Source organism: Pelophylax lessonae (assembly GCF_965119305.1).
Source record: "Pelophylax lessonae genome assembly, chromosome: 4".
NCBI classification, from domain to species: domain Eukaryota; kingdom Metazoa; phylum Chordata; class Amphibia; order Anura; family Ranidae; genus Pelophylax; species Pelophylax lessonae.
In genome coordinates this window covers 594573216-594590823 of record NC_138771.1, presented here as the reverse complement: position 1 = coordinate 594590823, position 17608 = coordinate 594573216, and the positions used below count along the sequence as shown (strand labels likewise).

The window sequence follows — 17608 nt, the reverse complement described above, 5'->3', positions numbered from 1 at the left end:
CCCCTTCAGGCAGAGGCGGAGTGTCCCGCCGAACCGGCATTGCCGGTCTTCGGCTTACCCACCCAGGGTTTCTTCTGGTTGCCCTGGGCCTTGAAGGGCTTGCCCTTGGATTGGTTCCGAAAGGCACGAAAGGACCCCTGATTTGATCTAGGCGCAGAACCCCGCTTTCCACGGAAAGACTTGTTCTTCGGGTTCTGGGGTAGCATAGTGCTCTTACCCACCGTGACGCCCTTCACCAGGGTTTCCAACGCCTCGCCAAAAAGGCGAGAGCCAGCATAGGGAAAATCAGCAACAGTTTTCCGCGAGGACTGGTCGGCCGACCAGCTCTTCTGCCATATCAGTCGCCGGTTAAGTACCGCGACACTCGAGAGGCGAGCCACCAAGGGGGCCTCATTTAGGGCTGCATCACACAGATACCTGACTCCTTGATGGATCTGATCCACCATTTCCAGTCGTGCAGGCGGCTCGCCATCGGACACTAGGTTGCTTCTAAGCACCTTAATCCAATCAGCCACCGCCTGAGCCACCATAACGGACGTGAAAACCGGTTTGAGCAACGAACCCGCCACCGTATAGGAATGGCGGGCTAGAGACTCCAACCGCCGGTCCTTGGGATCCCGGAAAACCGGGGTATCCTCAGTAGGAACCAAGGTAGCCTTGTTCAGCACGGCCACAGTGTGATCTACCTGTGGAGGCACACACCATTGTGATTCCGTCATTTAAAAAAGAAAATCAAATAAAAAATTTAAGAAGGCTGAGACTGAAGCCCCAGCACAAGGTAGCCTGACTATTCCTGAGCTAGGCAAACTAAAACTGAGTTGGGAGTGGTGATGCAGGGGGGGTATTGACCAGATGGGACAGCCCCCGTGGGTGTGTATATGCTAATGCCTTTTGTCTTTTGACTAAGTCTATATGCCTAGCTATTCCTACGGATAGGTGGACAATACCCAATAGTGATGACTTAGAGGAGGCGGCGACTGTCGGAGGACTCGGAGAAAGGAATTTTACAGGTAAGATTTTACAAAAAATTCAGTTTTTTTGTTTGGAGCATAGCCTAACATAACCCTTTTTCAGTGAATTGAGGAAATGACACCTATGCAGGCTTCCTGACATGAAGGGTGGAATTGGGTATCTAGAACAGGGTGGTTCCACAACTTTCACACCTCCTATCCTATTCTTGGACAATAAACATCTGCATATTTAATGTTCCATAAATGGTGGGGTATATTCCTGACACTAATGCCGGCCATAGACTGACTGAAATTTGGCCAGTTTAGCAGGAACCCCCCACATTTTCGATCCATGTATGGGCAGGCTGATTGTGCTGAAGTCAGTCAATTTCAGTACAATCAGCCTGTCAGATTTTTTTTTTCATGCGATCATTGTCGATTGCTATAGCCGCAAGCCGTGATCATTGTATTCGGACGACGGGGAAACCTCCGGCTGTCAGAATACAATAGCTCCACTCAATTCTTCCATCAGTGCTGATGGGGAAATCAAGATTTATTTATTTTTTTCCTTTAACCCGTGGTTAAAGGAAAGAAAATTGGTTAAATGGCTTGCCTTACTGAAACTGAAGTGGCTTGGAAAAGCTACAAATGTCTTTTTAACATTACAGATCAAGTCCAGTTGAATGTGACTTTACTACAAGCTAACCTCTGTTATGTTTGGAGAGGGGTGGGCATTGGGGTTCAGTGGCTGTGCTCAGCTTGATGCAAATGTAGGCTTTACAATTGAGAAGCACCTCATTGTGCTATTGTTGGTTTGCTCTTAAAGTAGAAGTGAAGTTCCACATGTTACTTTTACCTATATGTAAGCCTATAATAAGGCTTACCTATAGGTAGTGTAAATAGCTCCTAAACGGGCACCATTTAGGAGATATTTACATTACATTCACCCAGTGACCTCACTGGCGCATGTGCTCGGAAGGAACAGCCAGCCGTGCTGTTCCTTCCGAGCCCTGTGCCGTAATTGGCGGCTCCCGCATGCATGCGTCGGAGTGATGTCATCGCAGCTCTGGCCAGTCAGACCCGAAGTCGGCGAACCCGATAGCAAGATGGGTAAAGATGGGAGCCGGTTGCAGCTCTGAGATCTTGGTGGAAGGGCTTTGTTTTAAAATAAGTTTTTTATATGCAAGTATGTGATGCCTTTACCTTGCAGGGTGTAAAAAAAAAAAAAAAAGTTTACAATTGCTTTAACAGTGAATTTATGGTTTTACAGGGCAAATTTGACTTTGTGAATGACATTGTGTCACTGAAGGATTTTCACTCAGAACAGGATGTTCATAAGTTTAAAAATGAGAGCCTAGGAATGGCTGTTCTGCACCTCTCTCACATTGCCATTAAGAAGAAAGTATCTTTGGAAGAAGTAGCCAAGCAGATCAGGTAAATGATTCCTATTAAAAGTACACCTTTGGTTGTAATTTTCACCTTGGAATCCGACTGCCCAGTCACACTTCAATGTTTAAAAACAAGCAAGTGGGTACACGGTCAGTGCTCTGCACCTATTCCCTGCGCTCAAAGTGATGCAATCCTCTATCCAGCTCGACTTGTAGATGAGAACAAATCATTCGGCAACCTTCTAATGCTTCAGCCTTGCAGCCCCTCACTAGACCAGGGTGATCTGGAAACACTGTGAAACGACAAACACAAGGGCGCACCGGCCTAGTGCATTATCCTTAAAACAGGTTTATTAAAATGATGAATTAAAAATACTCACAAACGAGTTCTTGATAAAAGGCACATCAAACAAAGCATAAAATATTTAAGGATAATGCACTAGGCCGGTGCACCCTTGTGTTTGTTTGTCGTTTCACACTTCAATGTTTGATTGCCTGATGTTTTCCCAGTCTTCTCACATATGATCCTAAAATACACATTTAGTTCATTTTGGAGACCTCTCCTGGAGAGGAATGTTGCACAGTTAGGCCTCTTTCACACAGGCGGACCGTTCAGATCTGCCTGTCTGTTTTTTGGGGGGATCTGAACGGTCCCCCCATGCATCCCTATGGGGCATCGGATGTCACATGTCCGCTGACATCCGATCCGTCAAATCTGGACGGATGGAAACCCTATTTTCCATCCGTCCAGCAGATCGGATGAGAACGGACCGACGGTCCGTTCCCATCCTATTTCCCCATAGAGATGCACGGGGAACTGACAGCTGTGTCTCCGCACACAGCGCGGAGACACAGCTGTCATCCTCCTGCTCAGCGGGGGATCAGCGGATCAATCCCCTGCTGAGATAAACAGAGTCCGTCCGACGGACGGGTTGTGTGAAAGAGCCCTAAATTGTCATGTAACTGGAGGATGCAGTCCTTTCTAGAAGCAGGCTGCAATCACTTGAATTAAACTCCGATTGATAATAAATTGAATGAACTTTGTGACATTGGCATACCATTGCCTGGATAGCAATGGCTGTTCACTAATTGATTTAGTTGTTGTCTTAAGTGGTGATCTATAAAATTTATATGCATAGATATTCGACAAATGCAGGTTAATATGGTAGTTTTTTAAGGATGGTGTGACAAACATCCCCTGTCAGTTATCAATGGAGTGTATCTGCCATATAGAATCATAAAATGGGTGGCAGTGAGAGGTCTGTATGCAGCAAGGGTTAAGCACTGGCTACACCTTGCTCCCCACTTGGAGTATAATTGGTCTTCCCTAAGTTAATCAGGGGGTTGTTGAGAGAGGAGACAAGCAGACTGGGTGGTAATGTCTGCAGGACTGGAGTAGACCCAGTAAGGTCTGTTTATTAGCCAGGAGACTTATTTTTGTGTTGCTGGACTTTTTTGCTTTGGGACTGTGTGTTTTCGACTCTTGCGTGGGAATCCTTTTCTGTTTGCTGTATATGCTGACCAAATAAACACTGGCAGGAAGCCCTTACCCTTACACACGGCTGGATTACCTCTCTGCAAACTCTCCACTCGAAGCTGAACACCACAAAAGTGTAAGCTCTACCATATGAGACCACCAATTTCTTTATCAATATTTATGTCGTAAGCACATTTGAGTACTATCATACTATCCACACTATGTAGAGCTGACCATATTTTGTAGACTTTCGGTTCAAACTTCTTTAGATTTGCCAAAATGATATATTTAGGGATGCACCCACAGTCTATTCAGTTTATATCCATCAAGAAGGCCTTGTACTAAAGTGACATATCTAAATGAGATTGTAAGGTGTACGAGCGAGTTTAGATAGCTCATGCCCTTCTACCCATTCCTGAAGAAAGAATCCAATGGCTGTTCGCCATCTGACCTTTGTAGCACTGCAGAAGCTCAATAATATGTTACTATGGAAGCACAACTCTGCCCGCATGTTAAAAACAAATTAAAATTGAAAGGGAAATATGAATTGCGTAGGTTGGTTTACAGAGAACTGTTAAACAGGGCAAACCTTTTGGGGTAATTATTTTGTCTGTAGATTAAATCATTGCATCTGTGATATTATTATAGGTGAGCAATTGCAAAGAAAACTACCCATGATACGCTTGTAGAACATTCAGATGCCACAATCCAGAGGTGTTGATCCTTGCTTCACTCCACCCAAAACTGCAAACTCTGTGTTGCGTGGTGTTTTCTTTTAAATCTGATATGCCTTTAAAGCAGTGTTAATTTTGTTGCAGAAAATATTTTTGTCGGAATTTTCATCAGCGGCATTTTTCCAGTAACGAAAATTACTCGGAATATTCATAAATTGACGAAAACTATGACGAAAATCAATTCTTATTTTCGGCAATGAACGAAAATGTGAGATAGGGGCATTTTACTTGTAGTCATTCTAGAACGTCTTTATATTTGTGTAGTTTGATCAAACCTTAATACCATTAATAACATTTTTTATTTTACTCCAGGAGTATATAATGAGTTTGGAAATTCAAGAGCACTGCCTAAATAATGCATTACAATATAACTAAACCCATTAGATTTTAGTTGACTAAAATGTACTGGATGTTTTAGTCGACTAAAGCCCCGTACACACGCTACGAATTTCCGCTGACCGCTCGTCCGTCTTTTGTGGCATGCTAGTCTGATGTGGAAAGTGAAGAGGTTATTGTCATACGAATTTTCCCATACGACAGAATTCTACCTCAGAAGTGATGTCATGTGTTGGATTTCTTTGTATGTGTTCTTTCGTTTCTGAGCATGCCTAGTCTTGTTCTTAAGATTTTTCCCCGTCGAAATCTGTACTAATGAGACGAAAATCGGACGTGTGTTGACGGGAGGACAAAAATTTTATAGCCTGCACATCAGGATTTTGTCAGCTGAAAAGTCTGAGTCGGCTGTGGAAAGCACCATACTAACAATCCGAAAATCGGCAGAACGGTCGTCGGACGGAATTTCCCTTCCGAATTTGTTATCGTGTGTACGGGGCTTAAAACTAAAACAATTCAGATGACTAAAATAAAACTAAAATGGCATTTTAGTCAAAAGTCTATGGCTAAAACTAAACCGAAATTTGACTTCAATATTAACACTGCTTTGGAGCAGACTGAAACTTTAAAAGAAGAAACTTAAGAAGAAGCTGTCATTCTCAGAATGGAGACCAACTGTGATTCAATAGTGGACATAAGAGGTCCAGGGGAGTGGTAGGGAACAAGGTAAAATGGATGCAGCTCCTCTCAGATTAGGTCTTGAGATCATAATGCACAAATAGAAAACACACAGGAAAGCTCCTCCATCTAGGTGTAGAGATTTGTTTAAGCATAAAAGACAATAAAAATGCACTCACTGGATAAAAGTAGATCAAGGCTTGTCATAGACCCATATAGACCTCCATTGCATCACCATGAGGCTGCAGGCATGTGGCTGGTTGAAGCAGAGTTCTTGATGGAAGTGCAACTGGCAGGCTTCAGGCTTGACCATAAGCATCAGCAGCGTCGTAAGCATCAGAAACATCAGGGCAGACAGGAGAGCCCCTTTATCAAACCATAGGAACTTCCTATAGTTTGATAAAGGGGCCCTCCAGTCTGCCCTGAAACATGTAGCCACATCCCCTCCACTTCATCACCCAGCTGAGACAGGTGCTGCTTGAAGCCGCAGCCATCTTGCCATTTCCGGAAGCTGCTGCCCATGTACAGCCATTGTAGGTGCTTAGAGCTGGGTACACAGTTATTATCATACACGTACAACCATAAATGTTGCATAAATGCAGTTTTCCTAAAAGGAAGTTTAAATCTTACGCAAGTCATTGTCTTTCTTTACTCGCTCTGTGTACTTGGTGTTATGAGCTCCTCTGTTTCCCATAAAGAATGCAAATCCAGTTCCTAGTAATTATTTGTCAGGGAGAAGTTTAATGCCAGGGTAAACTCTGTTTTTGTTTTTCTCTATAAGTTGTGGTTCCGGGATCATTTGCCAATGTTTTAGACATGCTACAGATACACTCTTGCAGTGGATAATACTGAATTGTAAGGACAAAGGAAAATAGAATATGCTTGTCTATATGGCAACCTTTTATAATATAGTTTTTCTGCTTGCAGTTTCAAGGAGTGTATTCCAAAGTCCTTTTGCCACCAAATCCAGCAGAACAACTACCTTACAAAGTACCGCATGAGGAAGGTGTTCAAGAAGTTTGTCCGCCATTTCCACCTGCATACGGTGAGCCCCGGCAAGCTGAGCATGGAGGACGTCATGTACAAGTACCTGTCTACTCTGGAAAACCTGGCACCTAAGTTTGGCTGTGAGATTTTCAGGGCTCTGTCACTAGAACTGCCTAAAGAGGATGAGAAATTTTCCGTTTATGTCAATGGGGGTTATATGGACCACACAGAATGTATGAGCAAGGAACCGACTGCCACTCACCAGGTGATGGTGAGCGGGATGGAAGGCATCAAATGGCGGGTCATGAGAGAAGAGGTGAGTCTGCAGAGCTTAAAGTTTATGTAAACCCAAGAAGAAAAGTGTAAGTGTATTCTATTGCACATTACCATCCTTGGATGCCATAGCTTTTTTTCTTTTATTTTTTACCTGGTGATCCTGCCAGTAACACACTTCCTGTCCTAGGGTACCAGCAGCGTTGTCACCCAGAACTGCTCATCTCTATGGGATAGGAAAGAGGTGTTTGTAGTCTACAGAGGCTGATAACATTGTTTGGGATTTCAGTGAAACCAAGAGTGAGAGCACAGGAAGTAATGATCTCATTGGATTTCCTGGGAGGATCACCATCCTTTTTTTCTTTTTTGCACTTCCGAAGCAGAACAAAATGCTTTCAGTGGGATCCTTTAAAGCAGGGGTGTCCAAACTACGGCCCTCCAGCTGTTGCGGAACTACATCTCCACCTTTAGCCTCATGTTACACCAATATTTAGGGTGTAACATGTAATATTTCGCGAAGTACCCAAAACGCCCCCCCAAACACAATAGATGAGGGTTCCTCTACTCCGCTCCGCTGTCACATTTTAAAGTCCTGCTCCTGTGCAGGGAGAACTCTGCATCTATGAATGAAAAAAATACAAGTCCCGTCTGCAACTGCGGCAGACAGACTTGCAGTTCTCAAAGGACTACAAGAGCGTCAATCAGTGCACTTGTAATCTATTGACCCTTCCTAAAGCTCAATAACTGAAAGCCCATACAGAGATATGGAAGATAGCTGTTGGAAGTGTCTACATAAGCTTGCCATTGCATCACTGATCACAAGTGCAATACTTTATACAACTCTGCATAGGAGCATGCAAAGTACTCGAAACCCATACTTGAGTAAAAGTACAAGTGCTCGATCAAAAAGTGACTTGAGTAGAAGTGGAAGTGCTCAATCAAAAAGTGACTTGAGTATTCAAAATTTTTTGTACTTAAGTATTGCAAGTAGTTTGTTTAAAAAATTTTGCTACTCAAGTACTGAAAGTAAAAGTACAAGTACTGTGTTATGTAGTTATTAAAGAAAGAAGTCAAAAGTTTGAACATCATATTGTTTTTTATTATTTCAAATGCAGCTTTTATTTATACATACAGTAGCATTTATTTTCCTATGCGCTGATAATACACATGTTTTGAGCTTCATGAAACCTGCCATCTACTGTTCTGGTAGTGGTAATTTTTATAATAGTAAAGAGTAACTATGCAGCACAAAAAAAAATATCAGAGTAGAAGTATTGAAATCATCGAAAAAATGTAGTGAAGTAAAAGTGGAAGTAGGAGAAAAAAATTCTACTCTAGGAAAGTACAGATACCGCCTTTCGGTACTTAAGTACAGTAGTGAAGTAGTTCTACTTAGTTACTATACATCTCTGCTCCTATGTAAAACAATTTTTGTGTATTTTTTTACCTGAAAACACATACATTTACTATTTTTTTCTCTTAAAGGTGAACTTAAGCTGGCCCTAGTGTAATTTTCCTTCCTGTAACCATGGGTTGTAGAAAAGAAAGTCACTAGATTCCCCCATCAACACAGTCCTTGTCGATGGGGGAATCCCTCCCGTGAAGCTATTGTCTTCTCCCGGGGGAGCCGTCCTGGCTGGGAGAACAAACAGTGATTATTGCTAGTGGCTATAGCCACTGGCAATAACTGCATGAAAATCTGACATGCTGGTTGTACCCAAGTCGATCAATGAATCGACTTTGGTACAATCAGCCTGCCCATAGATGGTTAGAATCTTGGCCGGTCCCTGCTGAACCGGACGAGATTGGAACAGTCTATGGCCAGTTTTAGCCTTTAACAGACCAAATGGGAGCAAATAAAGCAAGATCATTGTTAGTGTTGATTTTACAAAGCCTTTAATCACCTAAACTAAATGATAGGTATCTGTTCCAGCCATAGCAAACCTGTTTCTAGAGCATGCCAGAGAATGAAAGGGAGGATATGAATGTACATAGCACACACCTTTTACGTTTGGACATGAAAGTTCTAGTGGCCTTTTTCCTGTGTATAGCTAAAATTTTTCACAATGACAGCAATGTTGCACTGCTGAGTCAAAGCTGTGCTCTATATACAAGTCCTTGTGATGCAAGCCACATGGTCACAGATTACTCATCAGTTCAATATACCACCTGACAATAGCCCTTATGTATGAGTGTCAGTTCTTGTGATCAGCCACAAAAGATTACTGCGAGCACAGGGATGTGATTTCCACACAATACCAACTAATGTCATTTGTTTATACTAAAATATTCACTCAACTGTTTCTTGTGATTTAGGGGCTCCTAGAGAGCACCAGTCAGAGAAGTTACTTCAGTAAGAAGACTCGAGGTAAAGGACAGAAGGCTGGTAAGCCGGCGACTAGGACGGAACCCATTGACCCTAAATGGGATCGCTTCTGTGACTTCCAGGATATCACTCACATTGTCGTCAGCCAGAGTAGAGTCAGCATTAACTGTCAAAATAATCAGTGCCTGGTGAGAGCATGAAACATCATATAAATCTTACATTGTCTGTTACCTCCGTTTTTTCTATCTTTTTTTTTTTTGCCCTTTATTTCGCTTGGTTTATTTTCTACTCTCCCTTGTTCTGTGCTTTGGCTCTCCCTACCTCTCCTTTGCTCTGAGATGGGTCTTCCAACCTCTGTTGCTGTGACTTTCCTGACCTTTCACTGGCTCTTTGATGTAATTCTTCTGACCTTTTCCTTGCTATTTGTCGTGGCTCTTCTGACATCTTACTTTTCTTTCCAACCTCTTCCTTGCTCTCTGCCATGACTCTCCCGACCTCTACCTTGTTCTCTGACATGGGTCTCCCAATTTTTCCCTTGCTTTGTGTGATGGATCCTCCAGCCTCCCTCTTGCTCTTTGCCGTTGCTCTCCCAATCTCTCGCTGGCTCTCAGACATAGCTCCTCTGATCTCTCCCTTTTTCTATTTGTCGTGGGTGCCCTGACCTCTTCTTTGCTGTCTCTCAATCTCACCCTTGCTTTTTGCTGTGAATTTCCCAAACTTTCCCTTGCTCTCTAATCAAGTACTCCCAAATTTTTCCTTGCTCCCTGCTATGGCTCTTCCAAACTTTATTTTGCTATGGCTCTCCTGAACTCTACCTTGCTCTTTGTTGTGGCTCTTGTGACCACTTTGCTGTCTGCTGTGCCTCTCCAGATTTCCCTTTTGCTCTCTGTCAAGGATTTCTTGACCTCTACTTTGCTGTTTCCGTGGTCCCCTGACCACTGTCTAGCACTGCAAAAACATGTAAAGTGCTGCACTCTCGAACACCAAGTGTCCATAATCCATAGAATCAATGAAAGATATGAAATTAAATAAATTAAAATTATGATGTCATAAACGGTGCAAAATGTTAAAAAGTAGTGATCAAATAAAAAAAAATAAACCCATGAATCTGTACCAATAATAGTGATCAAATCAGATCCATAAAGTCCATGCCAATAATCTATATAAATACCAATTCCAAGCCACTCAGCTCAATGGGAAAAAATACAAATCCTAGTGCTCATTGCTGAAGATTTTGTTGTTATTAACCACTTAAGCCCCGGAAGATTTTACCCCCTTCCTGACCAGGGGGTATTTTGCGATTTGGCACTGCGTGACTTTAACGGACAATTGCGCGGTCGTGCGACGCTGTACCTAAACGAATTTGACGTCCTTTTTTTCCCACAAACAGAGCTTTCTTTTGGTGGTATTTGATCACCTGTGCGATTTTTTGATCACGCGCTATAAACAAAAAAAGAGCGTCAATTTTGCAAAAATAACAATATTTTTCACATTTTTTTATATGAAATTCCCCCCAAAAAAAAAGTAAAAATCAAAATTTTTTAAAATTTTCGGCCAATTTGTTTTATGCTACCTATGTTTGGTAAAAAAAATCGCAAAAAGCGTATTTTGATTGGTTTGCGCAAAAGTTATCTCGTTTACTAACAAAGGAAAGATTTTCGTCATTTTTGTTGTTTTTTTTTTTTAACGCGTAATGGCGGCGAATGGCGGCGATCTGCAATTTTTTTTTTGCGGTACTGCGACATTGGGGCGGACAGATCGGACCCTTGACTGACATTTGTGACACTTTTGGGGTTACCAGTGACATTTCTACAGTAATCAGTGCTATACATATGCACTGTTACTGTAAAAATACACTGGTTGTGAAGGGGTTAACTTTATTTGGAAGGGAGGGGCTGTGTGTATCCCTAGGGGCGTGCTTTCTACTGTGATTGGCTGTGGCTTGAGCTGTAAGGACACTGATCAACGGATCTACATACTAGATCCGTTTTATCAGTGTCTTTACAGCGAGGAGAATGACAGGCAGCTTGTTTACACAAGCTGCCTGACATTCTCCCTCTCCCCCGCCGATCGCCGAGTGACCGGCGGACATCGGGTCCGCTGGTCACACGCGCGGGGGGGTCCGTGACCACGCGGGAGCGCGCCTCCGGGGGCGCGCGCTCGCTCCCTAGACCCTCACAAGCTAGTGACGTAGCCCTACGTCACTTTGCCTGTGAGGGGCTGACTGCCGACGTAGATCGGCGTTAGGCAGTCGGCAAGTGGTTAAAGGAGAAGTACGGCCAAAGCTCGTTCTGCACTCCTGTGACCCGTTTCAGCAGACAACTGGTTGAAACCCGCTGTCAGCTGACATCGCAGAGCAGGTCCAGGCTAGGGCAAAATCACAACAACAGAGCCAGGATCCACCCACATGCTTGGACCGGCACCCAGCTCAGCCTTTCAATGAGCCGCTGAGAGCCAGAGCTGGCCTTTTCTCAGTGCTCCAGTGAGCGCTGGGGGCAGAGCAGTCACCAGCTCTCTTCTCACGGAGCTGTGAGAACTGAACGATTAGCAGTGTTTGATCTCTTGGTTCTCAGTGTTAGAGGCACCGGGGGATCGATGCTACATCCACCTAGGTATTTATGAATCTAGAGCCACAAGAGTTCCGCTGTAGGGTAAAACAAAGCCCTTCTCAGACAGGTTAGCATCCTGCATTTTGCCAAGTCCCTCAGTCTCTCTTTCTCCCAGATCGATGAGCTCTTCCTTACACTTTTCATCGCTGTGACACCATCAGGTGCCACCCAACTGTCAACTGCAAAAGCTCCACTGTAGTGTAAAACCAAAGCTCGCTCAGACAGGTTAGCAGCCTGCAATGTCCCTCCGTCTTTCTCCTGGACAGATGAAAATTTCATCACTAACCTCATCAGGTGCTGCCTGACGGCCAGCCACAAGAGCTCGCTGTAGTGTAAAACCAAAATCTCACTTAGGTTACCAGCCAGCAGCCCACCACATCCCTCCGTCTCTATCCCGGATCGATTTAAAATCATCCCTATGCATTTCGTCACCCTGCCCTGATGACACCATATTAATGAAACATGTAGGGTGGAGATTATCAAGAAGAGAGACTAAGGGACATTGTGCGCTGCTGACTGGTATCTTGTTTGAGCTGGGCTTTGTTATATTACAGTGGAACTCTTGCGGCCACCAATGGAGCTGCTCTACATGTTTTGTTGATTGCCTGTATTTCCTCTGCATCCCTGTGAGTGCAATTTTATCTTAGTATTAATAAAATCTTTGGCAATGAGAACTATGATTTGTATTTCTTGGTTGACCTGAGTGGCTTGGAACTGGTTCTGGATCAGTTTATTACCCCTGTTAGTGATCTATTTGGAGCTGAATTCATCAATCTGTAGAAGTATCCATCTGTGTGCCTGAGCTGTTTTCTTCATGCTAGTTTGACCTGGGGTTTGAGAGCGCAGCACTTTACACATTTTTGCATTTTACCACTTATACACTTCTTGTGTTTGCAGCTTAGTTGCCATAGTTTGTAGCGCAAATCTTTTGTTTTATATACGGTCTAGGACTGTCCCTTGTCTCTTGCAGTATACACTCACCCAGCTGCTATGTTTTTTTTCCTTGCTACAAAATGGCAAAATTTTACTTCCTGTCCAGGTCTATTCTTCATCAGTTAGAACACTGCTGCTGCTTTTTTTTTTTTCTAATAATACTACTTTCACCTTCCTGTTGTCTGTCTTTGTTTCCACTTTCTCTCTGCTAGTTCTTCTGTGCATTTTTTTTTATTTTTTTTTAATGGTTTATCATCCCTTTTTTTTCGCAGGAAATTCTTCTGCCTTCATATGAAGAAGCCCTGTCTTTTGTGTCTTTGGTGGATGGTTACTTCCGGCTGACCACAGACTCAAACCATTACCTGTGTCATGAGGTGGCACCTCCACGTTTAGTGATGAGCGTACTAAATGGGATTCATGGACCCCTACAGTATGTACACAATATATGAGAATGGACTTCTTTTCTACAGTTCAGCTGTTGTAACCTATTATTTTCATAGCAAATTTTTTTCTTTCTTTTTTAAATCAAGATTTTGACTGCTGGAGGTTTACCTTCCAATTAGCAGCTAGCTGGTGAGGTTGTTCTTTTTCTGGATTTTGGAATTGGATTTTGGAAAGCAACATGTGGACCTAGCTGGATTGGGTGTAGTAGGGATAACCTGAAAGTGACTTTCAAACACTGGGTTCTACACTGGGTGCTTTCCAGACTCCGTTTTATTGAAAGTTGGCTTCCAAGCTTGTTCTGGATCCAGAGCTGCCGACATTGCCTTGGCACTTGCCCTGTCTCTGTAAAATTCACTCAGTGGGCAAGTCAGGAGCAAAGGAAGACGCTCATTTTTATTGGTTGTAGGGTGCCGTTATTCCCCATTCTTGGCTGTTTTTGTCACAAAAAAGATTAACACTGTGGGACTGAGCTCTGTTTTTTCACATCATACATCATTGAGGAAGCATCTTCCCACTGCTGCTCCTTCGCCTGAAATCTGATCTATTCCTGCTGCAGTTACTATAGTCACTTCAGCTTTCTGACCCTCCCCTGTTACCAACTGACTGGGTTTCTTGAGTACTTACCCTGCGCACCTACTTTGCCTTTGTGTAGTATGACCCCAACATGACTGAATATATACACCTTGGGTACGGTCCTGCAGTACCAGGTGCCTCCAAATCACTTTTCATTAATGACTCCAGGGCTACTTGCAGCATACCTACTGATATGTTGGCGTGCCAAGCCTAGAGACCCCCTGTCGTCTACTGTTCAAGGCTTTGCCATCCCCAGAGTCCTCCTTGGCTCCGTTAAGTGTGGCTGTATCCTCTGCCCTTTTGGCTGAGGTTTTTACTGTGGTAATGCATGACTTTATAACCTAAATTACTCATTTATTTGCCTACTCTGATCGAAGTAGCTACAAGTACACTGCTGCACTTTCTTCAGAAGATTCTGTATCCAAGTTACCTGCTGCCTTTGTGGACTTTGTTTCAATAACCTCAGAGAGAGCCTTAGATTCTGAGTTGTGCAAGACCTTGACTGATGAGTTTACACCTGGGGAGTTTTAGCTCTTATTGATGTAGTGTGCAGACTCTGAAATTTGAGAATCAGCCTTTTGCTTTTACCAGTATAATTTTCAGTCTCGGGTCATTAAAAACTCCTAAGGCTGCAAAGCCTTTGCCTTCGCACATTCTTTTCCAATGTTTTTTCTGTAGCGATTGAAAGCACCTTAATACGTTATAGGCACCTCTCTAGTGCCTATTTTATGAGAATTTAGTTCAGAAATGGCCCTTCCCCACTATGAATCTTGCCATATCTTGCTTTTAAAAGGCACTTGCTATACCAGTAAAGGATGATTCTGGCTTTAAAGCGGTAGTAAACTCCACATTTTGGTTTCTACCCACAGGTAAGCTTATAATAAAGCTTACCTGTAGGTAAAATTATTATCTCCCAAACATGCAATGTTTAGGAGGTAATCTAGCAAGCAGCGGCCGGTGATGGCACCAGTGCATGCATGCTGAAGGAATGGCATATCTGTACCTTTCCTTCAGAGTTGTGTGCACTGGCTGAGACTCCCATGCACATGGGAGGGAGTGACATCATCGTAGCTCAGCCATTCAAGCGGCTGCAGCCAGTGAATCCAGAAGGAAGACCGGGTAAAGATGGATCCTCTGCAGCGGTGACAGCGTGCCGCTTGAGGGCTTCGTTTCAAGGTAAGCCTTTCTTTCATAATGTGGTAGTTTGCAGTGCATAATAGATCATTATGATATACTCTTGCCTTGCTATGATGTAAATGTTCGCTGTGATCATTTGCTGGAAGCCTCCCACCTCTCATATCTTGCTTGTGCCTCCATGTCCGTATGCATCGGGCACTTTGTCTAAAGTGCTGGACTGCACAAACTTTGTGCAAGAAGTGTTTCATCTGCATGGCCTTTGAGGGACAACATCTCTTCAGACTGACCATTTGAAAGCATTATCAAGGTGGTGCCAAGAACACCCATCTTCCTCAGCAGAAGAAGCTTAAGGAACAGTCTGCCAAGACCTCTCCCTCCCTGGCGGTCAAGAAATCCTTTCATTTCTGCACTCCCTTGTCCTCAACGTTGAGACCCCCAGGCTTAGGAGATAATTACTCCAAAACAATAAGGTGATACCACCCTTCTCCTGCGCTTAGAATCCAAGCTCCCCGACCACACTCCCCACGGGACTCACAAATGGCATCTGAGGAAGAGGCTGAGCCTCTAAACGCGTCTGCCGTCATCTCATCGGATTATGGACTAATTTATGGACTACTCCTGACATTAGAGCAACTGAGCTTGATGTGATCTTTTTTCGCCTAGGTTTGTGAGTAGCCATTTTTATATGTTGCATGAATAAAGCCTATTAATGAGGATAATGCGCTAGGTCGGTGCGCCCATTCTTTGTTTCTCTTTGCCTTTAGGAGATAATTACACAAGAGAACAGTTGGTAAAGGCTCTATAAGACAACACCTCTTTAACTGCCAAAATAAGAGGTTTAGCTTGGTGGACCCCAAATCTTGAGACCTTGTCGCTAGAACTGACTCCTTGCTTGGAGTATCTGGGTCTATTCTTGGAGATGTCTCGGGTCAGAGCCTTTCTTCCCTGGGAAAGATTCTCAGATCTTTGGTTCAAACTCTTCATTCCAGGAGTCTTATATGCAAGGTAGTTTCTGTTTCTCACCTCAACCACCTCTGGCTGTGGTTCATCAAAATAAAAATTCGCTCCATTTTCTGGATGTGGTTTGGGCTGTCTCCCAGTGACTGCTGCATTTAGAAAGACTGACTCCCTTTTTATCCTGGGTGTCAAGGGTGCTCCTGCTTCTTTTTCACCATCTCAAGGTAACTCCGACATACCATCTAAGCTTATGGTCTCAAAGATTGGGTTTTCGCTCTTTCCTGTCAAGGTGCACTTTTATATCTGTGAGCACTTCTTGGGCTTTTCAGTATCTACCAACTGCTTTTCAGATTTCCTCTGTTCACAAAGTTCTATCAGATAGATGTTTCGGACTGCTCTGATGCTAGCTTAGGGCATAAGGTCCTCCAGGCAACTCTTTCAGTTCTCTTTTTTGTTTTTTCTTGGGCCTGTCAGTGATTGTTTGCTGTGCTGCCCACCCCTCAGTTGGGTTGCTTTTTGAAAACCCCAGAGGTTAAAGACTTCTGTGTTCCTCAGTTGATGATAAAAATAGGATTTTTTGTACTAACTAAAAAACCTTTTCTTTGAGTCCATTGAGGGACTTGGGTCCCACCACTCTTTTATGATCCCCTGTTTATGATCGTGTTTTTGCTACAAAACTGAGGTATGCTGGTACAAGGAAGGGTTATCTTGGGCTGGGCGTTTTTTTTAGTTTCAAGCTTCCAATTTCCCTGTAGTCAGCAGTACAGGTGCATCTCCTAAAATTAGGATATCAATTAGTTAATAGTTCATTTTTTTTTTTCAGAAATTCAATTAAAAAAATTAAAAATTACTAGTTGAGGGCCACTATCAAAGCAACCTAGGCTGCTATAACAAATGATCGCTTCCATGCCACGCTGCATTAATGCAGTTTTTCATGTAAAAGGAGCCTTGACCAAATTTTGAGTGCAAACTATACTGTACATGGACATACTTCTCAGTAGGCCAACATTTCTGTATTAAAAATCCTTTTTTTTTTTTTTTTTTTTGTTATTGGTCTTATGTAATATTCTAATTTTCTGAGATACTGAATTTTGGGTTTTCACTAACTATAAGCCATAATGGTCAAAACTAAAAGAAAGAAATGCTTGAAATATATCACTCTGTGTGTAACGCATCTATATAAAATATGAGCTTCACTTTTTGAATTAAATTACTGAAATAAATTACCTTTTCTCTTTCGTTTATTGAGGAACACAGCTCCTGATTCTTCTTAACCATTGGGTTATGCTGTCCCCTACAGGAGTAGGACACTAGGCAGGAAAAAGCTTGACTACACCAATGGGCAGTCCCAGGGGATATACACCCACCCTCAGCTATAGGCACTCAGTTTTTTTTTTCTGCCTAGTCAGGATAAATGACCTAGTTCCTTGCTGGGATCTCTGGTCCTGGCAATTTTTTCCTTTTTAGATGGAATTTTTTCCTCCTTTTTATTATTTTGTTACTGTGATCTACAATCAAGTGGATAATCTAGATCCTTAGGGTCCCTCCAGTCCGGCCAGCGAGCTTGTGCAGACCGCAGCTCCATGCTAGGTTGGCCGTGACATAGCCCCACTGGACGGGGGCTGGCCTGCAAGTTAAACTTCTCGCGAGGGTGCATACAAACTGGCTTCGGCCTGAGTCGCAGCATTTCCTCCTGGCCGCCCACATTACGATGGGGGGGGGGGGGGGCTTTCCCCAGTACATTTAGTTGACCTCCGGGCTCTTCCTTTTGATATCTGCCGGGCTGAGGATCCATGCACTTGCGGCTGG

The 17608-nt window shown here is 43.3% G+C and overlaps 1 protein-coding gene across 2 annotated transcripts in view; it reads left to right on the top strand.

Moving 5' to 3' along the window:
- The window catches only part of TYK2 (tyrosine kinase 2), a 121723-nt gene that overhangs the window by 48786 nt on the left and 55329 nt on the right, over nt 1–17608 (top strand). For both annotated transcript variants that reach the window (XM_082255385.1, XM_082255384.1), the window contains exons 6-9: nt 2221–2384; nt 6488–6863; nt 9137–9334; nt 12961–13118. In XM_082255385.1, coding sequence (XP_082111511.1) covers nt 2221–2384; nt 6488–6863; nt 9137–9334; nt 12961–13118 — 896 coding nt within the window. The remainder of the gene's footprint in view (nt 1–2220; nt 2385–6487; nt 6864–9136; nt 9335–12960; nt 13119–17608) is intronic.